The sequence below is a fragment of the Mchenga conophoros genome, linkage group LG11 (assembly GCF_057382185.1).
Source record: "Mchenga conophoros isolate Kocher_MC1m ecotype Shallow Benthic linkage group LG11, M_conophoros_male_GT1.1, whole genome shotgun sequence".
Lineage (NCBI taxonomy): Eukaryota > Metazoa > Chordata > Actinopteri > Cichliformes > Cichlidae > Mchenga > Mchenga conophoros.
Window position 1 is genome coordinate 9,391,963 of NC_140536.1, and position 24,289 is coordinate 9,416,251.

The following is a 24,289-nucleotide window of genomic DNA, read 5'->3' on the forward strand; positions in this document are numbered from 1 at the left end:
ATGTGCCAGTCCACAGCAGTTGATGATGTCAACGGGTCTCTGCTAGTACCAGATTCCTCCAGCACTTTCAATCATTCCTTGTGAGATTACTGGCAATAGGATATTACTGTACAAACTACGACCATGTGTCCTGCTGCCACAAAGCTTAGCAACATATTACAGTTTGTCAAAGCAAGCTATTGCAAGGGAGAGATAGATACAGAGAGGAGGAGAGAAGCCATTGACCTTTGTGTCCTTCATATTTGCCTAGCTTCCCCTCAACCCCAATCTTAAGAGTGAAATCATCTGATCCCAAAACTAACTGTCAACTGGCTTGTGATGGTGGCAAAGCCAGCAGACATCAATCAATCAGATTTTCTCCTCGTCTATCACAGGAGGATTTTTTTTCCCCTTCCCTGTTTTGCTGGAGCTTATCATCTGACCCAGTTGTTATCCTGTTTCTGAAGCTTAAAAAAAACTTGATTATGGTCAAATGTATGTCTCGGAGATTCACAGACACATCCCAGAAGCAAGGAGGGAAAAAAAAAATATTATCGCCACAGAAATGAACACAGGATGTAATGATTGTAGCTTTTCAAAATGAGCCTCTTAATTCGACACTCATGCTGGAAATAAGGAGTTTGAGGCAGTTATCTTTGGTTTTCAGGGATGCGTGATTGTGTGAACCCGAGATAAAAATCCAATCTGATATCATAAGACAAAAAAGGCATTTGAGTTGGCTACAGCACTTGCTCAGTGTCAACAGTTTTTAGTAATTACTAGATAAGCGCTCTCTGAAATACACAGAAAAAGAAAATTGGCTGATTGTGAAATAATAGCAGCTGCATTTCTCTCTGGGTGTTTACTCTGTCACTTTCACAAAGCCCGCTTTGGAGATAATAAGAGACGCGCATTTTGCGGCGTGGCGTCCCTTCCGTCACTGGCCGGTGTCGCGCGGCCTCGCTCTTAAAACTGATTTTACAGTAAAAAGCGATCGATCGTCATCAACCTGCTCCAGCCGCAGCGTATCGCCCCGTCCTGCCCGCTTCTGCTGCAGCGCTCCCCGCTAATCACACGCCGGCAGATGCGGCCCTCTGATCACATGATGTGTAAGCTGCGCTGTCAACAGCTTTAACCAGCTTTGCGATGGTGCAAATCAAAACACAGCCTCTTTAAAGTATTAACATGTTTTGAAGTTTGCTTTATATTTTCAGCATATTTGACACAAATTGTTTATCTATTTACAAAGCTTTGTCATTAGTGATTTTCCACCGAACCCTTAAGATGCTGCGCGTCTTGTGCCGTCCGTCTGGGGGAAAATGCTGATGTACAAATTGAACTGAAAAGCTTGTTACTTAATCCCCTGTTGCCACCTATCCCTTAACTATACAGCCTGGTGCATTTCAACCCGATGCAAAGTTCTGCATCGCACTAACCCCCCTCCTTCGCTTCTTTTCCCAACACATCCCCGGTAATTCCTGCCAAGCTAGAGATTTAGACTGAACAGCTATTAGGGTGTCACTTTCTGGTGTGCCAGCTACTATCCTTCTCTGGAAATGGTGTTCACCAAATCATCCCCTTTCATTATGCGCTCTCTTTTCTCTTTGTTTAATTCTTTTTACCCCCTTTTTGTTTTAATTAAATCACCATTCATTTATGTTTTATTTCCTGAAAGAATTTTTTTGTTACATAATGGCAAGTCAAACTCACAGCTTTGGCTAATAATTTTACTGTATATTGCTGACGACATGCTGTGACAATGCCTGCTGCAAAAAAAGAGTGAGTCACATTTCCAAGCGCACTCTCTTTCCCTTCCCTCATCCAAGATTCAGTCAAAAACCCAGCTATCAATTTTGACATATTCCATGAAAATGTTTTGATTCGCTGTAGCTAATTAAATTAAAACAAACAAAAAGAATCTTAATAGACACATAAAAGTTATTTATGTGCCCGGAATTGAAGACTGACAGGTTTCCACCCTTGGACTTTATTTCTCGCATGTGGCAAGAAGGCAAGTTCCTGCTGCTGTGGCAGAGTTGCTTCTCTTCCAGCTCTGGAGATGTCAAAGCATCACATGAATGTGACGAACCCAATATCCATATCAATGGTACATCAAAACCTCGGCACGGCGCAAAAATAACTGCGATACCTCAGAAGCAACCTCGGAAATCCCCTTAATTGAGCAGTATCTTCATTCCTGATCCATGTGCATCTCCAAGGTGAAAAGGGACCGTGCAAGTTAAATGAAAGAAGAATTCATGATGTGTGGCGGCCTCTCTTACTCACCCTGGCTATTTCCCCTCTTGGCTGGGGCCAAATGGAGAATGTTAAATGAGGCAATTGTGTCCTGGAGGCAAAAAAAGAGGAAGAAAAAAAAAAAAAAAAGCAAGAAGCAGACAGTGTCCCTGCTCTCTGCTCCAACCCTGAGGAGCATTTTGCAGCATGATGAGGTACATCCAAGCACCCAAGCTGTCGCTACCTAAATAGCTCAAGCCAGACCTAACTTCCTATACAAACAAGGCCACTCAAGTCTCCGCAGTCTGTATGTACACTGCAAATGTCTAACCAGGCTCGTACTTCACTGCAGGTTGAAAATAATGTTAAGGTCCTTACTGGAAAAATATGAACCAAGATAAAATATTGCAGATTTCAGGTAAGACCCTCAGACAAGCTCAAGCTGACTCGGTTACTCGTTACTATCCACATTACATCCAAAACACATGTTACAATGTGTCCTATAATGTAGGCAACATTAAAGCATCACATGCTTAAAAAAAGGAAAAGAAAGTTCCACCCTCCCCGTCCGACAGATAGTAAACACATTCTTACACAAGGATCCATGAGTAAAACATAAAGTATGGAACAACCATGTAGAACAATTCCTGAAAATATTGCTTCTTCAAAGATTATAATACTTCTTCCTCTACTGGTTATGGCCTAATCTACATAACTTGTAAATCTCAGTCTTTCCAGTGGAAACAGACGAAAATGGCAGTCACAAAAAGTACACATTTACATCCTCATAAGTCCTGTTTTGGCTGCACCAACAATCTAAAATCAAAAATTATTCACATGACAGAGAAAGTCTGAAACTATTCACATTTGAGAATATTTTGAGAACGTTCATATTTTATCTGAACAAATGCTCTTAAGACTAAATCAGTCATCAACCCCGCTTCACTAATACAGCTTTACATTATTGCAATATAATGAGCCTCACATACAGCAATTTCCCCAAAACACACTGTATGCTGAGGCCTGTAGAAACACCAGGATGTGGAGTGAGATCTGTTAGCATTCTGCGGTCGTGGCTGCAGGAAACTGATCTCCGCTGCAGTCCCACACTGTCAGCTATACAGACATACTCCACGGTGACACCTCTGATAATCAAAGCTTTGTCTGGGTCTTAAAAGGACGTACTTGAACAACAGCGAGACCAGAGGCCCTCTTTGCTGTAATGGCCTTTGGACATCAATATTTAAATCTTACATCTCTGTTGTGATTAGAATGCTGCCTTTCTCTTGTTGTTGTTGGGTTTTTTTCACCACCCTCTCTCCTGAAACAAAAAGGCGGCGGTGAAAAGGGAAAAAAACGAAGAAGCTTAAATCGATGATCTTTGAGTCTAAACTAGATTCCTGAGCAGTTTGCCACTCTCAGCAGCAAGATAAGATAAACTCTCTTTGACCTAAGAGATGAAGTTGCCATGACGATCAGGGAGTCCACTTTCTCTATTGATATTTTGCTGATGTAACAACAAATGGAACTAGATCCTGCTCTTGATAATGGTGATTAATTAATACCAATATTGATCCCTACAAGGTAGAGACAAGGCTATTAACTTAAAGCAGGCTGAAAGTCAATTGTTACCCGAGGGCTCAGTGGGCATCATTGATATAAAATCTAAATAACCGGAGAGCAACACGGTTAAGGAGTGAAATGTGAAGTTAAAAGAAAAAAAGGAAATCCAAGAACGGCAGGAGCCGCAGTGCAACGTGGTTCCGATTTGGACATTTCTAAAATTAACGTCTCGCTCACATCAGGGACCGTCAGTGTGCCTGGATAAAAACACAATGGTGACAGTTTGAACCAGCGCTTATTGGAATAATAGCAGTGGAATTCAGGAAAGAGGAAGATAAAGAGGAAACTGTGTGAGGAAGTGACCTCCACCTTCGCAGCAACCCTGCCCACATTTCACACTGCTGTCCAGGCACCGCGGGCTACAGCCACAGAGACGGCAGGATTAGGCACCGGCAGTCCATCGGCTGCCAACCCCGGCTCATCCGACACATCACAGGGCAATGCTTTCAACATAAAGGAAGCTGCTACGCGTTCCTCTCCCTGTAGCCGTAGCATAAGCAGCAACAGCAGTGCTGTGAGCACAAAGACTTTCTCGAGCTACAAGAAGCAATTTTACTTTAGAGACAATGAGTGCGGGGAGAGAGAAAAAAAAGCATTAAAAGGAGATGACATTCATCTGCATTGTTGTTTTGTGTCAAAAGTGAGGAGGCAATTGGGGATCCTTCAGCTAAGACGAGGCAACGGCGCAAGCTGTTATTGGCAGGGAACAGATGTTTGAGGGAAAGTTGGCATTCAACAACCATTCTTCTTCTGACAGAAATCAACAAGAGAAACACGAGAGACACGCCGTGATTGTCACCCAATGAAAGGGAGACCCTTAAATATACAGGGAGGCTGGCATGCAAACATTTTTTGATTTTTACACCCCCAAAACATCTGACTGCTAGAGCTGCCAGCATTTGCGGGCCAAGGGTGAAAATGCAGCGTATACTACAACTTCCACAGCTTTCCATATACAAGAAAGCAAAGCTGAGCTCAGTTGTGGGAAATATGGATGAGGAGTCTGTACTAGTGCGAGAGAGACAGAAAAAAAAGCAACCCAAATACATCAAGCTAACAGCTCCAATCCTTCTGCTAGAGCGCGTAACCACATGCTCGTCAAGCATACTGTACATGCACCGATGTATACACAAGCAAACATACACACATACGCATAAATCCAGATACAGGATGTTGGCAGACAATTCAGTAAACACTCCCCTTATCCCTTACTAGTGTAATCTGCCTCTGATAAATGCCCCTCAAAGATAGAAATGTCACCTGATATGATAAACAGCATGCTGACGTTACATAAAGTGGCCTTATGCTAAGGAGTTGGAGAGATTAACTGTAGAGCAGAGATGGGAAAAAATGCTTTCTGTGATAAAAAGCAGACTGCTAGCTCTAGCAGAGAACCTGTGGTTCAGTTTCAAGCCGACTAGCTGAGAAAAGCAGGCGTTATGTTAAGAGTACTCCAAAAAGCTCTGTGCACAGTGTGTTGGATTTGCAGTAAGTTAAAGGTCAGGAACAATTGCAACCAAATTGCACACAAGCGGGTAAATGAAATATGTTTCGTCTCACAGCTCAGAAAAATGACAAATACGCTATATCAGTAAGACAATGCATGGAAGAAAATAGGCCAGGAGAGCAATATGTAGCACTGCATCACTAATCCCTATTCCAACTTTATCCATGAGGAATTATGGGTAAAAAGAAAAACAAAAGAGGAAAAAAGAAAAATATATTACAACCATTATTGCAGAGTGCAGCTTTATGGGTGTAAGATTACTATCGCATGAGTAGATTAAGCATCATGACAGTATAACATAGTGGTAAGCTCTGGGGACTTGTGCACTTGCCACTCAGGTGCTATACAAGCTTACAGTAATCACTACAGTACGGTGCTTCATTCTGGTCGTGTGCTGAGCAAAAGAGCACAGAGGGAAGGCAACATGAATTCTCAGACGGTCCATACAGAGGAAGACAGCAGTAAAAAGGGAGAACACTAAGTCAGTTTAATAAGCACATTTGACATTAGATGTCCACGCGTGGCCTCAGAGGGTGCTTCAATATGTTCCCATAAACAGTGGTTGGAGGCACGCTCCCTACATCATCCAGATTCCTCTTTAACGCCGTGAAACTTTGGGGGGCAATTTTACAGAAAAATTACTCTGAGGGGGCCTGGTTTCAATTCAGCCTCTTCATATCTTTCCTTCCTATTAAGCATCAAAATGTTTCTCCTCTCACTACGAATAGAGGTATGGACACCAGCGGCAGCCGGGGAGAGCTGAGGGTGGGGGAGTAGGGGGGGGGGGGGGCGGGTGAGGGTTGGGGGATGTTGGAGAGGAGGAGGAGGAAGACATAGAGGGAAAAGGAGGGAGGGAGAAGAGAGGACAGAGGAAGAAGCTTGGTGGAATTCACACATCATATTACAGCAGCTAATCGCAATCCGCAGAGCATCAGCGATATTTTCATCATTCCTGTCATATTCTCCTGACCCGCCTTGGAACGACTAACAATCCGGGCAATTTATTGGCATATTGGCACGGGGTGATAAGGCTAAAAACAACAGCAGCTAGCAGCTGGCCCCAGGAGATGAGCTGATAACATTGATATGTGCTCCCACACAAAACACCTTCACCACTATCTCCTCTTTCTATCAAACTATTATTACAATAAAAGTATAGAGGCCTTTTTTTCCCTCTTTCTTGGAAAGCCAACAAGGGGAGGGGGATACAGAAAGAGGAATATATATATATATATATATATATATATATATATATATATATAAATCAGTTGTAACATTTCAGAGAAAAAAAAACAAGAGGAGAAAATACATAATTTATCACTGTATTATCGGGATATCCAGGCAGCCTAATCAAGGAGCACTGAGTGACTATTTTTTGCCTTATCATCCAAAGTGGTGGAAACGGAGAAGGAATTATCAGCCAGCTGCAGATTGCTGGGCTGGAATTTTAATGGTAATAATCGGGTTTCTGATGGTATATCTTCTCTGCTTATCTTTCCCATTATCTGGCCTTATCTCCCCAGTCATCGGAGCAAATTAATGGTGCTCTTTCAGCATCGCCTTTTTATCACCGCTCAGAGAGCACCCAAGGGGAAAGAATAAGCAAAATATTAAAATACTGCATAAATCACAATTTTAGATAACAGTCCAATGTATGCAGGAAGGGGGTGGGTGGGTAGGTGGTGTGTGCGTGTGTGTGTGTGTGTGTGTGTGTGTGTGTGTGTGTGTGGAGGGGGGGTACTGCGCCCAACAACCTTTTTGTCCTTTAGAATGACTGTCTGTGCTGACTTTCCGTGCAGTGCCTCCTCGGCCTTTTTTTTTTTTTCCCAGAGTTCCCGCGGTGGGAGAGAGGATCTATGCTCCTCGTGACCTTTTCTGCTTTCAAACCAAAAGCTTGATTATACGCCTGCACTCTGGCTCCATATTAACAAGATCTTACACATGACATACTAATTCGCCCAAAAAAAAGAAAAGAAAAAAAAAGGCCAGGTCACAGTGACGAAAGCGGAACACACTTGGCGTTTGGGCTTCCTTCGCTCGACAACAAAAAAACATTCGGATGCCACGATGGGATTGGTCCAAAAACTGAGTGGGCCAGTCACGTCACACGCTGTCGTGCCTCTTTGTTGATTTGAAATGGTTCTGGTTAATTTTTTTATGTTAATTTTTTATTATGTGGCGCATGCCGACAAAAACACAACCACCACCACTGCGATGTTGAAGACAGTTTGAAAATGTAAATGATGTCACTGCAAAATGCTTATTTTCCATGGAAAGTTAATGATATAGCGAAGCTGATGTATTCTGAACATTAAAGAGGAGAAACTAGGTCCATACGTCAAAACAATTAAAAGAACACACTTTAAAGTACAAACTGAAATATTTAACACGTTAAACTGGTCAATTTTTCATTAACTGATGTGACGTAAGTGTTCAGGAATTAAATGAACAATCCAGAATTAGAGTTGCTTATAAATCCCAGATCCCTTTGTCTATTTTTTTAATATATGTTTTAATTTATTTTTGCATTTAACCCAAAAATATTTAAAAGGTCAACAGAAAACAAGACGACACAAAATCTCTTCTGTTGCTGAATCTGTGTTGTACAAATGTCAGAAAACGCTCGTGTATACCAACAGGCACATGCCCTCATGAATTCATGCATATGAGCTCTGTCTTCTCTGTCTTTCACACACACACACACACACACAAACACACACACTTACATATGGGCACACAACCATTGTTTCTTATAGTCTAACCGTCGACAAAACAGTATCCTACTTCCATGTTACAAACTACAGCATGTAGTCTGCTGCCATTTCAACAGCAGCATACACTGGAGAAATTGAACACACACACACACACACACTACTGTATTTCACAGGTGAACATGTGTTTAAGTCCATGTACCCGCCTATGTGTGTGTGTGTGTGTGTGTGTGTGTGTGTATAAATGGATGATTTCAGGCGCTTTAAAATCATCTAAGAAATTCAGAAAATATATGACAGAAAACTCTTAATTAAAAATATCTTAAATAGCTAAAATTACACATTGTAAATACGACACACTTTTCAAAATTCATGCAGGCCATGAAGTTCCACAGCGCTATTAAAATCCCCTCAGGTAAATGCAAACACAAATAAAAGCTGTACACAATTTCATCAAAAGCTGAAATGTGTGTAAAGCGCGCTGCACACTTTCCTCAGAGCAAAGAAAACAGTTCTGTTTAGTTAAAACAGAAAGTTGCTCTTTTGCAGCACTGCCACAATGCACACTTATCAATACTGCTGGCTGATATCTAAGTCTGACAATTTATTTACACACACCTGCAAATAAATGTGTGTGACAAGTGCACTTTTTTTTTTTTTAAATATGAAGAATGTATATGAATATGAAGTAAACTTTGTTATATATATATATATATATATATATATATATATATATATATATATATATATTAGTAATGCAATTCAAAAGCATTTTGGCCTTTTACACCAGTCTGGTGGTGCACCTTCATTCTTTCTCGCCTATAATTTTGAATTACTAAAGCTTAGGAGAGTCTCAACATTTAGCCAAAGTGATGCACACACATTTCTTGAGTAGGGGGCTGAATAACGGGATGCAATAACATCAAGCAGTTAACTCAATTTTTCTACAACTTTGCTTTGCAAGCGCTGAAACTTTTCGGCGAGAAGCAAACCGTTGGTTTGGGATTGGAAATCATCTCCTCTGAAAAAAACTAACAATAAAAAAAACACACACACACAGCGGAGGGAGACCGGAGCGTATGGACCGTGACAAGGCAACACATGGGTGTCGATAGTTGAGCGCTGCTGAATCAGCTCCAGTGTGGTCACTATCACAGCGATATTCTGCGAAGTCTAATAAGCCCGGAGACGCGCCGTGGCGGCTGCAGCACACCGGGGAGAGGGAAGGAAATAAAAAGAAACTTACGTTTGATCTGCCTGGGGTTGCTCTGCTTCCTTCGGGACATGCCTGCTGTGCGGCTGGTCAGTGAATCCAGGTGTAGTGCTGACAGATCGATAGGTTTTGGTTCATCCAAGCAGCCGGTTTGGATTTTTTTTCTTTTTGTCTGATGGAAATTTAGAAAGAAAAAAAAGAAGAAGAAGAAGAAGAAGCAGAAGGGGGGCACCAGTACTTTTTACGCACAAGTCTATCGTTCCGTCTGTCTTTCCTTTATCTTTCTCGTCTCTCTGGCTTTCTCTCTCTCACACACACACACCCTCCCTCTCTCTCTCTCTCGCTCCCCCCTCTCTCTCTCTCTCTCTTTCTCAGCACCGTTCTCCGTGATGAGGCTGCGCTTCGCCGCGATCCGCACGGACTGACTGGGGAGGTGAAAGCGTGTTCGCGCTTTTGTTTGAAGATAAGGTTTGTTCCTCCCCGGGTACCGTAGCCGCGGCTTCGTGAACTTCACTTGATCCACAATTACTTTAACTTCCCCTTATTAATTAGCGTCACCGTTAATTAGCGCCCTGCTTTTTGTTTTGGTTTTTTAAGGGGGTAAATAAAAATCAGAGATGGAGACAAGCGGGGCTCCGGTCCCCTCCACAGTGTGGCTTTACAGGTTCAAATATAAGCAAAACACTAATCATTTGATTCAGACAAACACAATTTTTACCGCTTTATCTGAAGGAGGACATTTCTGTTACTTACCGCTTTACACGAGCTTTATTTAAGTGCCCTTTATCCTTTTTTTTTTTACATTTCTTTTGGTCATCTTAAAGACTGACACTCTAAAGATTATTTTTAGGGGAGAGCCATGCATTTATAATTTAATAATGAGCCTGAAACACACCAGGATTAACTCCGACTCAGTTTGGCCGCTCATTCTCCCATGATGCACTTGGATGCTCTGACCTTAATATGTTGACCTTTTGGCCAAGAGTTTAAAGAAGTTACATACAGTGCAGTTTTTGTTTGTTTGGGTTTTTAAACACACTTATATTTGTTATCAAAATTGCTAAACAACATATGAAGTGCTCGTGGTGAATTACTTAAAAAAATATAAGCAACTTTTTTCAATTATTTTTTTTCTTTTCTTTTTTTTATTGTAAATATATTCAAATGGACTCTGGAACAGAGCTCCCCCACTGATAAATAAACAGTTGATAAACTGTCAGTCAGAATGTGAGCGGCTTCTCATGCCTACAATTACTCTACCTGTTTGAGAGAAGAAGAAAAAAAAATATATATATATATATATATATTCTGAATATTTAAAAAGAGCGAGACAGACAGAAAAGGGAAGAGCCTTGAAATCATTCCGATTTTGACTGCCATGTTCTGAATAGTTGCCCAAACTGGAAATCACTCTCTTCAATTAGCCAGTTGGACTGCCAAGGAAGACAAGCAAGTGGCCTGTGAAATTATCTTGTAACCCAATTCCACAACTTTGGAATGGAGTCTGAAACTACAGAATAATTTATGTGGCAGACGGGTCAGCGGTGGTTCACCTTGAGAAGAGCATCTGTCTCACGAGCCTCTGTGATTTGTCTCTTCCTCCTTTGGTGGCTAAAGTTTTTTTTCTTTTCTTTAATTTACCCCCCTTCTTTCTGTCTTCCTTATATGTGGCGTTGGTCATGATCCAAACGCAGTGATGTCACGGGACAGTGCTAGTCACAAACAGGGAATCTTTATCCCAGCTTTGTAACACTGTACGCACTCCGATAGTCTCTCTTAAAATTCTCATCTTTTCAAAACAAAGACCGAGTGTTAAACAGATAAACAAGCAGCCATTATTTTTTATGTCAAACACGTTTAAAGACACACAATAAACTCACAAGTAAAATCCCACTGAAACCTTTTACAAGATTAAAAATGAAGCAGTCGCCCCCCATCCACACACACACTCTCTCTCACACACACACTCTGTAAAATTACCATGTTAAACATCCATAAATAGCGTTTACAGGCCATATTAGGAACCCAGCACCAAAATCAATAGTGATTTGTGGTAAGTGCAACAACACAGTGAGACAGGAGAGTCAAATTGCCAGCTGAAGATTAATTTAACGCTACTCCTAAATCCTCTGAGACTGGAGCTTGGTTCTTCTGTGCTGTTTCTGAGCCCCAGTGGCTTGTTTGAAGCAGACTTTGATTGACAGGTACAAATCTGCGAGAGGAAGAGAAAGCTTTTTTTTTTTTCCTCGCTGCTCAGACCAGATGGTTGTGATAATTAACATGATACTGTTTCCATCGCAAGGGAAATCACTGACACAAGGTTGGTCATATTAATAGGTTAAGGTATACTGTAGGCTGTGGAGATGCAGTGCAGTGCACTCACATAATCAGATTACGGGGGGAAAGGTTGATTTAATGTGCTAAATCATTTGATTAAAACTGCCAAGTCACATTTGGGGGATGCCATTCAGTGTCAGGGGCAGTGGAGGTGGGCTTTCTGGTGGTTTCATCATGTTCATTAAAAAAAAAAGGAAAAAGAATAATTACATTTTAGCATGTCTAGTACCTGCAAGCTTAAAAAATTGTTTTTAGGTAACAATTAAAAAAATGTTAGGTTAGCAGTGAGTGTTATTGGAAGTTATTGGCAGAACTGTCACAAGCCATCCCTGGCATTTTATTTTAAACCCAAGTAAATGTGTATCTACAAGCATGCTGCTGTTTCCCAAAAAAAGAAAAGAAAAAAATCACACTTCAAAGCCTTTAAAAAGTGAGAAGTTGAATAGTGATATATATATGGTTAATTACAAAAATACAACTATCTTGTCACCATAAAGGATCACCATAAGTAAAGTAGGTTTCTAATCTTCAAATGAAGAAACTCTGACATGAGTAAGTTCAGGGCTACCCCACTCAAAAAACAAGTGTGACCACCTTCCTGCAAAAGCAAACGTCCAAAAATGCATAAAGGTGACCCCTTACTGAACTTCCCACCCCTTTTAATTTTCATACACTCCCTAAACGCATGTGACTGCATCATAACACAGCTACAAAACAGCAGTTAAGTTTTAGGTGATATCAGAGTTCAGTAACATGACGAGGTGCTTGAAGTTGTTTAATAAATAATCATAAAATCAATGTTATCTGCGTATTGTGTTAATTTTATGACGGCCTTCAATGGAGTTATTGCCTCAATAACAGCTGCAGTCTTATACTGTTTAAGTGAGCTGCTCTAGTAACTGAGTAATATCACAGGGAGTCTGGCATGACAAATTACTAGGTTGATTTCTTTATGGGATCACACATGTCCGGTGGCAGTGGGAGTGACAGCCATCGTGCGGATAGGAACCTGCTCCTTAAAGAGCGAGCCTCAGCAGCTCAACTTGGACATCGGTGTTATGAGTTTGCTGCGGTGTCACCCTCTGGCTGTTGGGGATTGGTTTGTCTCGCGAGGAAGTGAGCTCTGTGTATGTGTATGTGTGTGCGGTTTTAGAATGATGTGGGATGGAGGGTTGGTTTGGCATGTACATAATAACTGTTTATGTCCTTGATTTATAGATATGCTTTATAAGAGAGGCGACAGGGAGAAGAATGAGCTGTTCAGGACCAAATGAAGGCAGTTTTCATATTGTTTTTGCACAATATTCCAGAACAGCTTTTCCTTGCTTTCCTTTTTCCTTAAAATGACCTGGCATGCAGCTCTGCAACGCTGACATCTACCCTCTAGAAAACTTTAATCTGCCAGTATCACAGTATAAATCTAACAGCTGTTTTCTGTTGCACTTTCACTACAGTGTGAGTGCAGTAGTGAAGCACAGCATGAGCTGCAGGTGAAAGTGCATGTGGACGTACTGTGATACTGCCTCATTTCCAGTTCTTTTGGACACTTCTTTAGTAACTATGACCTTTTCATCATGTATTCCATCATTTTAGTGGATTTGTCAAAGCATGTGACGAATAAAAGTCAAAACGAACTTTGATTGTTTAGCAGTGTGTGGCTGGGTTAGCAAAAGCTCATCTCATCGCTTTGTCCTCTTTTCAAAGCAGCGGGATTCTCTAAAGCTTCTTGTTTATCACAGCGATACACACTGAAGTGATGTTTAAATGTTAGCCGGTGCATATAATAACTGTCTAGACAGTATCGTGCATCTGGTTTGCAGTTCAAGACCAGTGTTGTTGGATCATCGCAGCTAAGTGCTGGCAACCTCAAATCAGCTGTGTATTTGCTGACACTTCCCATTCCCCCCGCCCCGCGACAGATGACTTCAATCACTCACTCGTGCTGTGAGACGGAGTCAGCCTGTTCTGAACGGGCGCTGCTCGAGCTGTGATACTGGGTTGTTGTTGTTGTTGTTGTTGTTGTCTTTCCTGAGTAAGATGTTGGTGCTGATGCAGGTTTGTGGCTGAATGCTCCAGCTCTCCAACCACCCCCACCGCCACCACCAGCCCACCTCACCCCACCCCACATCTATCCAGCCAGCAGCTCCAGCAGCAGTGAGCAAACAGATGTCTGAGAGAGTGCCCACTCCGCTGGCCGAGCTGCCAAAACCACCCGCAGCCCTGGAGGCCTTTGCGCCAACACTTTCCAGGGAGGCTTCACTCTTCTTACCTCTATCCAGTGCCCCCCCTTCCCCCTTTATCATCTTTCGTTAACCGAGGGAGATATGCTGTAATGTACAGTGTGCTTTGAAACGGAGCAGCAAACAAATACAAAACAACAACGACAAAAAGACGGAAGCTTCAGAAAGAAAAAAAGAGTGAAAGAGGGGGAAAAAAACAGCAATCAAAATGCCACACAACCCTAAAGCATTTTTAGAGTACACCAAAACATGCAAGTCTAGAGAAGTGATGAAAATACTAAAGAGGGCGGGATGAACAAACTTTGCTCCTCCCATTGGGAGTGTGTAAATCTGTAAATAAAAGGGTTTTTTTGTAAAAGAGGAGGAGGACAAGGAGAAGGAGGAGGGGAGAGAACCACAGGGCAGCATATTCTTCCTGCTAATCTCAGTGTCTTTTTTTTATGTGGTCAAAAGCTGAGATCGTGACACCTCCAGGGGATAACCGGCAAGTCTTTTTATGGATTAAAATCATAAATATCCCTTCTTGTTTAAAGGAGGTTCACTTCTAAAAATATATAAATAATAATAATAGGGTTGCATTATTAAGAGAGTAGGAAAAGTGATCTGACATTAGAAGGAAAGCAGCCTGTGGAATGAATCAATGAGGGAATGAATGAATGAGACTCTCACATCAACCCAAAATGACCGTTAATAATCTCTTACGATATCCATGAGAAGTTATAGTGTCTCATTTTCTACTGCAAAATTGTATTTTTAAAATGATCTTCATAAATATATATTATCCAAATTAAACACGAGGGGAAACCGATTCATGGTCACTGGAAATACGTTTAAGTCTGAAAGTTTGAATCAAATTTACTCTGAAGTAATATTTTTCAAATTTTTAGACACAAAAAGACTTAAAAATAAATTTTTAATAACAAACCTGTTATTCCAGCAAACTAGATCAAGTATTTTCTTCTTCTTGGCCAAATAAATAATAATAAATAAAGGCAAAAAATTTCCACAGTCACGTCTTGAGGAACTTCTTTTCTGGAGCCACATTCATAAACCTGTGACACACACACGTACTGTATGATACTGGAGAAATTAGAGAGAAAACTAATAAATCATGCCCAGGTTACACACATCTAAATTTAACAGCCGCTGTCATTTTTGATCATCTGTGTGCCAGAGCATTTCAGGACTTCCCTTTGAGTCATTTCATGAAAAATGACCCTCTCTTAAATACCCACATCCCCGACTTTCCCCTCAGCTCACACATTTATTTCTTCTCTTGAATATTTTTAAATCCGTCGACCTCGGTGTCCAGAGGAAGCGCACCAGCTCTCAGCTGTGCAGCTGAAAAGTCTTCAGCTCCTAGATCAGACAGGGGCTGAAGACTTGTATTTTCATTTTCAGCTGAATCTAAAAAAAAGGCCATTCATGAGTGTGTGCTGATGTTTAAAAGTCCATCATAGTATTCTTTAATATTAGAGGAAACCAGGGGCGTAAACATCTTCCCTAGTGCTCGCATCAGTCAATATGTGCTCTACGTTATAGTTCACTGTAGTGATTTTGTCCATGCTTCAATACAGCATCGTTTGTAAGGCAGAGGTTTGTACACCAAAACGTCCAAATGACAAATTTCCTGCTTCACACGCGAGCCCCTCGTGTTTTGACATCTTGTGATTTAGCGTTATTCATTTTTATGAGGTCAAGTAAATTATATTTGATGTGTGTAGTCGACCCCCTCCACCCCCTCCATATATGCACAAGTAACTGAAGACTCACAGCTGAACGCAGCACTATAATACAGTCTGTTGATGTATTTTATAAGTGTGTCTGCTGGTTTATTACATATGCAGAGGCATCAGTGCACAGCAAAACGGGGGGAAAAAAAATGCATCAGTATACTCACAGAAAGGCAGGCCGTAGACAGCTCAGGAAATAAATCTACATCTGCCAGGCTCCATGCAAACAGCAGAGCCACCCTTAATGGTGAAACCATCGATGAAAAAACAGATAAAAATATTAAATATTCAGACATTCCTTTCAGGCAGTATCAAAAGCGTCCAGATGTGGGAAGCTGAAGTTGTTATCATGAAGCCAACGACAGGCATTGAAAGGAATTCCTCTGAATTTTCAACCATATAAAAGTATTTTATGGCATGCAAATAAATGGTAATTTTTTTTGACTATGGAGGGGGAAAAAACATGCCAATAAACCCTATCATTTGGGACTATAACTCCACAAACAGGAGACACTTTCAATTTGCTTTGCCTGTCTCCCCGCGTTAGATGCTTGCGATTGCCGCGAAATTAATCCATTTAACAATCTGTGGCTTAAATTTGAGGATTTCCAGTTTTTTTAGAATATCAATAAGTTCCAATTGAAGAGAGGATTCTTTTGCAATTCAGGCATGTGCGGGCGATAACGGCAGAGTTGGCATGAAGAGAGGCAAAGATGGATTAATTATGCAGAGAACATGGAAATTCTGCTTATCATCGCTTAGCAAAGGAGCCCAGCTCACATAATCAGAAAACGAGGATGAAGAAAAAAAAAAAATAACAATGCAATGGCACCTTCCAGCCCATCATCTTACAAGTTAGATTTTTCCTGTAATTAAAAAGTAACATACAATTAAATTCATATCTCATATACAGACTATGAGTGGGTGTATACGAGTATTAAATAATTGCATTGGGATATAAGTAGTGAAGTTAAAAAAAAGGGGAAGGAAAAAGAATATTTAAAAAAATCTTGTTTCACTGGGGGATGGCTCCCCTGGGTTGGATTGAACTACTTAGAAACTGCAAACTTAAATTATCTCTGGAAAGCAAACAAAGACAAAGGCTAAAGAGGGAAGACAGAAACTGCTGTGTATTTACTCACTTGTGTGGTTTTTTTTGAGACATGCTCTCGGTGCATTTTGCAAACAAGAATAATAATGTCTAAAGGCAGTTCTGGCAAATCCCCTCTGAGGATGCATGATATGGAAAGATATATGCTGCATTTTTGTTTCTCATTTCATGTCGTCTCCAGATTTCGCCATCGAGCGTTTCGGGATGTCGAGGAGCTGTGTTCAGCCTGCCAGCCTCTGTGAGAAGCAGCTAATGTGTGCTGAGCTTAGGCTCACATTTTCTCTTATTTCTTAAAGATTAAACTGTTAATGTCGTACGGTGGTTACAAACAGATGAGAGGCTTAAAACCTTCTTTTCTGGGACACCTCTGATTTTAAGGAAAGCATGAAGGTTAAAGGTTAATGGTGTAGCACATCAGGGTGGGCAGACTGGCAGCTGCCGTTGTCCCTCACATGACCGATCTTATCCGATCTAAGATTCCACCAGTGAGTATTACATGCTCTTTTAGCTCGTTTCTCATGTTGCATTTGATATAAAAACGCATCTCATCTCATAAGATGGCATAAGAGCGCTGAAAATCCTACTTGACACATTCTTCAGACGTGCCTGCTTTATTATCAGGTCAGTGCGATGCCAGAAGTTAGATCTCAGAAGTAAGTAAGTATATAAAACGATTCAGGCTCACGCCAGCCTTTGTTCAATAATTGTTCTGTCAAGGGCTTTTAGTAAAATCATAAACTCCAGCTCCTGCAGCATCTCGCCCCATCATGACTTTTTCGGCTGATCCCGAGAAGCCAATCCCTTGAAACTTCTCGAATCGGGCTTTTATTTTTCTTTATCCGAGATAGCTTTCCAGTTCACTTGCAGATTGCGGCAGCCTTTCAGATGGCACACCTGTTGCTTGAGCCTTGATTTCGCTTTTTGATCAGAGGGCCCTTTGACAAAAGCGGGAAAGAAGAGGCTGAAGAAGAGGGAGAGGCAAGAGAAAAGATCCTTATCGAATGCTCTCCACCGGACAATGAATTTTCCCCCACCATTCAAATGTATCTCCAGAATGCTTGAGTGATTCATTACAGCAGATTCTGTAGTGTGACAATGGACCTCAGAAATGAGTGATGCTATCTTTTTGCTGATTTCATTTCCCTGATCCTCCTTATCCCTCTGGCCTGTGTACCTCTATTAATTAGAAAGTAGGGATTTCCACTCATCAACTGATGGGTTTCATGCTCCGCTCTGTCACAAATCTCCTGTCCACGCTATCTCTCTCCTTCCAACCCATGGCTGCCTTGGAATGTACATACTCCAGCTCAGGCTTCAATCTCAGCAGCAAGTCAGGGTGGCTTTGGCGATTCATAAATATTTATAAACCGATTAAGAACGAATAATAAAGTTATAAGACAGTGGTTGGTTACCCTTGAACAGTACAACGGATGACTTCCTTAGAAGGGGAAATGTGATTAAACGTGCCGGAAACGGTTCTTTCTCGCTATCTTGAGTGCAGAAACCATGTGTTTGTTATTGTATTTCTCACTCGAGTGACCTCATAAAGCAATTAGCAATGTGAAATTTATAATGATTAGCTGCCCAGTGATCAGAATGCTTCTAAATATGCAAAGCGCAGCAGTATTGAGCAGTTAAAGCAAAGCAGAATTAAGATGACAGACAAGGACATTTTAACCCCTGTGCTTTGTTGACAGTGACCTCATTGTTTGTGGGATAATTACAATTGAAAAATTAGGGGTATGTTTCCTGCAAGATATAGGAACACACTGAACTGCACGGTAACGCTACAGTTTGCAACAAAAACAAAGGTCATGGAAGTGAGCATAAATCATTGTTGTTAAATCAGGTAGACTTTCTATATTTTACAGGCTCTGCTGGATCAAGCATGTGTTGCTTTTACTGTCCTACAACAAGTGCCTGAATTTAACTTTTTGACTCACTGGCCAAGGGGTCTTGTAGATGAAAAAGTTTACCAGCCATGCAAATATTTAACCAGCTAAACTGATGAGTAGGCTCTCTGTGGTGTGTACACTTTAATTTGAGTACATGAAATAAAACACAATTAAAGTCGAAGCTCAAAAATTTAAGCTAAATATTTTCAAAATTGTTTGAAGGCTAACTGATTTAAACCTGAATGCATGAATTCCTGATCTGAAAATTGTAAATGTGCAGAATAATAAAACATAAAATATAAAGGTTTCATACACATTAAATGTTTTTGATCATTTTAAATTAACTTATCCCTGCTCTTCATACTCCGCGGGTCTTAATCAAAGGACAAAAGCAGGTCGTGAATGACACCAAAATGCAGTAGAGACTTTAAGCATACATTTTTTTCACATAACTATTTCAGTACAAACATTTACCTGCCAGTGCATATCCTCACCTTCATGCATCCAGTGGGGAATCTATCTCCATTTGCTAATTTTGGACCCTCCAAGTTACAACCCTTCCTGAGTTTGGACAGCGTGACCTGGAGAGGCCTAACTCCCTGTTATACCTCTAAGGAACAAACTCTTACTGAAAACAGAAATCAACCCTGGCATACTTCTAAACCTGCAGGGGAATGGTGCTGTTTTGCTTTTTTGTTTTTTAAAAAAACATCACAAGATTAGGAACAGTTTTAGCAAAACAGTGTTTTCTGAGCTGTTTAATATAAGAATGTCTCCAGAATCCCAAATAGAAAATTAGAGGTGATTCACGGCAGCCTTATTGGTTTTAACACTGTGTTGGTTATTATAACAGAGATGTGTGTCTCAGCGGTGGCTGTTATCTAGAATTATAGGAAACATACCCCAGTGTATGATACACATTCCATTTGAGCTTGTCAGTCTTAAATGGTTAATTGGGATTTTGAAAATGTGACAAATCTCATGACAGTGGTCATCTCTTATTATAAAACACCTGATAAAATAAAAGCAGCAGTCGCGAGAGAAGAAAAATAAAAAAGTTTGAACCTGAAAACTATAAAGGCTTTTTACCATCAAAGCGAAAGACACATTGCATAGCTCTCAAAGTACCTTTTGCTAAGGTTTTTAGGGACAGTCTGACTCTTGAAAGTGCCATTAATTATTAATGATACCCAGCACAGCTGAAATGGCCAATTTCCCTGTTGTCTCTATGACTAGGAGGGTGCTTGAGGGCGAAGACCTGCAATTAGCTGTTATATGTGGGTGGCCATTCTAGACAGCATCAAGTCTTGTTAGTAGCATGACTGCAGAGGAAAGGAGAATGAACCCCAAGACTAATTATCCTTTCCCTCTCCCTTAAATATGAAGACATTAAAGTTGATTAGTCTTTCTAATTAGGTTATGCTTTTTGATACCACTTGTGTTTTTTGCTTCTGGCTTTTAAGTATGATAATCTCTTTATTTTTTTTTATTTTTTTTGCATACTTGCCTGTAAAGTTATTCTATTGTACTGGCATCATAAAAGTAGGTGCACATATGAGACATGTCTATTCTCTCTTGTCTTCCTACCAGTCTGTTTATCTAAGTAATAAACTATTTTGTTGGAAAGAAAAATCAGCTTTTTAGGTTTATTTCCGCATGCAAAGTGTATGCCACGTCTCTCTGGAACAAAGGAACAGTGGGTCGACTTGTACATGCATCGTGTACGCTGAGAAATGAAACCACAAGAACCACTTAACCCAAGATGGTGCTTTCAAATAAGAGCTAAATCTGATATGCCAACTCCTCCCCGCCTTTTGCTACAGCACACAAGGACATGACTGGGCAGAAAAAGGAGAGTCCTCATCTGTAAGATTAGGTTTGGCAACTCTACGCCTCTCCTCTGGATGTCAGATCAGCAGAGTAAATTATATTGAGATCCTCTCAGAGATGACAGATGAAATCTGTCTCTTTGGGCTTGACGTGGAGCTGCAGGTGATACATGATATGTGATAAGGCGATGATGTCACGGCCGCAGGTGGCTCCCTCTTCCCTTCTCCCTCCCCCCGCCTCCTCCTCCTCCTCCCCCCGCGTCCCTTCTACTTGTGTGTAAAATGGCAGCACTGTGAGCGGCTCACAGAGAACTTTTATCTCTCCCCATCTGTGTGGTCTCAGGCGCGATGATCTTGGACTCCAGCCATCTCAACCTTCATGCCATTTAAGAAGAAAAAAAAAGACGGGGGTGGGGGGGCAACAGGAGGATGGGAATATATAGAGGGGGGAGGCTGTGTGATGCGGCTTTTGAGTTTCAGGGCAAGCAAGCAGCTGTCTGATATGTTTTTGTGTTGCATAAAGCCATACACTGTGTCTAATTTAAACTGAGTTTATGTGTCACTTTGCATTATACCATTCATTACTTTGCAATAATGTTTGGTATTTGGAATATTTTCTTTTGGTTGTAAGTGCATTTGTTTGGCACATTAGTTTGTCAAAATAAAATATATGACATAATGGGAATGAAAACAAAACTAAACCCATAACCTAAAGATTAGTTTGTGGCACATAATATGAAAAAGAGAAAAGTATTGCCCCCTTTTTTCTGACATATCAATACAACCTTTCCATATGACCACCAGTAAATTCACTTTGTTGGCAACATAATAAAAGAGTCTCTAGTCTTTAAAGGTTCTTTTTTCAGCAGTGACTTTAGATATATACAAATATATTAGATAGATATAAATAACTCTAAATAGATATAAAAAAGCATGATGCCACATGGAGGACCAGCTGTCCATTTATGTGATAAGTGTCAGTCTGAGACTTACTGTATTTTTACTGTAACAAATAAATATAAGCCTACTATAAATCACATTTAACCCTGCATTACATAAATTCTGTACATGCAATATAAAGTTAAACTGCTGCCACCAGTTACTGAGAGCACTGACCTATAACTCTATTTTGTGATTTCCTCATTTATACACAGTTGTTAAATTTCGATTTGGTAATGTCAAAGATTGCCGTGCATCTGAGAGATTGATTGGCCAGATATTTACAGACAGAAAAATCTAAATTTGAATGAAAAACAGTTTATTGATGTGAAAGCGTCACCTATGATTTACAGGTCTTGATGAACTACATAAACTGTAACATGATCTGCGCAGACAGTTGATGAAGTCTGAAGTCTGTAAGTGAATTCTCCTGTTTGTCAGTATCAAATAAAGCAATGGTGGTGTTAGGCCACGGCTAATGGACAAGACAGTATTAATGCAATGAATTAATTAAAATGCATGTGTCAGTCAGTAATTTAATAAAAAGGAAATTATTTAGAAAATTATAGAGCATTTAAGTATGATATTAATATCAGACATTAATAATGCAGTAATTGATTAAACTATTATATTGCGTAATATTGAAACTATGTTAACTAGTTAAACAGTTCAACAGTTCTAAACATGTATGTCAGAAGCTCCAAAGTTCGAGAAACAAAGCTTATGGGAGAAATGTTTTTCATGTTTTACATTATGTTGTTTCATTACATTTATAGTTCAGCTGTTCGTGTTGTCTTTTACTAAACTCCATGCTATATTAACAAAGCTGTGACACCAAGAGTGCAGTGGGCTGTGGCCATCTTGATGAAGAAGCCTTTGTCGGTTTAGACATGTGTCTTACCAGTGGTGCACTGTTCTAACTGTGCAGAGGAACATAAACATGAATGATTAAACCATTCAGCCCCAATTGAGCTGTAAGCTGCAAAGACAAATTTTTAGCTGATCTATGTTAGTTCGATTGCGTTAATTAATTGAGATGTCCACATACCACCTAGCAACTCCCCCCCCACTCCAGATGTAAAAGTTTGATTCCCAAACTGGGTAACCCGTGCCCCCCCCCCCCCCCACCAATAAATAAATAAATCAAACAATATAATTTGAAAAAAATAGTCAAGTTAAGTTCTTAATGGGTTCACTCAGAGCTAGAATACAAGGGAGGCTATTTTCTTGCCAAGCCTTCCTGAACAAACAGGTATGCCTGTAGTTTTTTGATAGGGACATCTTCACACTGCAGACACTGAGTAGAGCTTCAAGGAGTTATCGTTTTGAAATGAGGAAAAGTAAATATATGTTGCTTGTCAATAATTAAGATTGCCTTGCCTTTTGTTTCTATGCAGCAACTATGTATGTTGTTGTCAATGTGCCATTTTGGACTCAGCTGCACTTCAGAGATATAGAGGCTGGGCATGCTGTCTTCCCTGTATTGTGATATTTGAGCTTGGCACTGTTCTTTCATGTTAATGGATAAACAGCGACTAACAGTATATCGACTCTCAGGTTCTGAATGCTTATACATAAAATGCCTTTAATATGGACTATAACATCAAATATTGTTTAAAGGTTACTCCATACAGTAATGCTAGAATTTAATTAAATTCTACGATTGTCTAAGCAATATGAGACAGGAGGGCAGCTCTAAAGCACAACATTCAGCTAAATAGCTTTGAACTACAGATCGTTTACATTAATTAAACTGGATTGAAAGTTGTTTAATCAATTTCAGAGCCCTAAACGGTAACAATCAGCCGCCTGCAGTTCATGTGTGTTTGTGTGCACGTGCACGTGTGACGAGTGTGCACGTGACAGAGTGTGGTCAAAAAGAGATGAAAACGAAAGCATTTGTCTGTTTGCAATGCTACCAGTGGTGCAGGCGTATAGGGTCTCACTAATTAACCTCGACGTTGATAATGTGCTTAATTACTTTATATTGTGATTTAGTTCCTTCCTAGAGGTTATTCTCTCTTTCAGATTGCAGAAATAATCTTACATGCCTCAAAGGTGTTGAGTGGAGAATGCAATGCCCCAGTGAAACGCCGGTGCGAGCCGGCATCTGCGGATAGACTTTGTGATTACCACCACATTGACATCAATGGAAAGCGTTTGACACCTGGCCCAGAGAGAGGGCAGCATCAGGGCTGCAAGAACTTTGATTAAATGGAAAAAAAAAAAAAAAAAGATGACAAGCATAGTCGAGGGGGGAAAACTTGATGTAATTTTGTCTGATCACCACACTGGCCCTGTGTCCTATCAGGCAGAGGACCTCTCATCACCTTTAAATTTCTCTGGGCTCATGAAAAGACCAGACACAGGTTTGATAAAAAATGAAAGAAAAAAAAACTATGGCAACACAAAATGGGGTGAAATGAGACTCTGATCCTCTGCCTTTTGATATCTGGTGGAGTCACTATGCAACAATTTACTTAGTAGTACAATTTTAAGTCCTTTGAATTTGGATTCATGCAGACCTGCAGAGAAGAAGGAGGTGAGAGAAGGGATACAGTACGCTGAACTACAGTGTACCAAACTAAAAGTGAAAAATAAAAAGCAAGTATGCAATTTTATATTTTACATCCACTTTCCATAAAGGCTTTACACCTTCCAAAAGGAAACTATTGCCAATAAGGACAAATACAAATTGCAGTAGTGTCGTATTATGATGACAGTGGAGCGGCACTAAATGTAAAGAAAACACGAGTTCATTTCAGTGTGGTTTAATTACGGGAGAGGACATTAAAAATTATCACAGTACTGAAACTGAGGAAAATCTGCTGAATACACCTTCCCTTCGTAATGACATGGGATTGTTCGTAGATAACAGCGCACACCTGCATCTCCTCCTCCCTCCGTGTGCACACACGCACACATTCACACACTGAC

The 24,289-nt window shown here is 40.5% G+C and overlaps 1 protein-coding gene across 2 annotated transcripts in view; it reads right to left on the reverse strand.

Moving 5' to 3' along the window:
• Nucleotides 1-9,753, reverse strand: part of zfpm2a (zinc finger protein, FOG family member 2a) — a 120,675-nt gene extending 110,922 nt beyond the window's left edge. For both annotated transcript variants that reach the window (XM_085290785.1, XM_085290784.1), the window contains exon 1: nt 9,302-9,753. In XM_085290785.1, the coding sequence (XP_085146911.1) occupies nt 9,302-9,341 (40 nt within the window). In that variant the 5' untranslated portion in view covers nt 9,342-9,753. The remainder of the gene's footprint in view (nt 1-9,301) is intronic.
• Nucleotides 9,754-24,289: the final 14,536 nt, after the last annotated feature.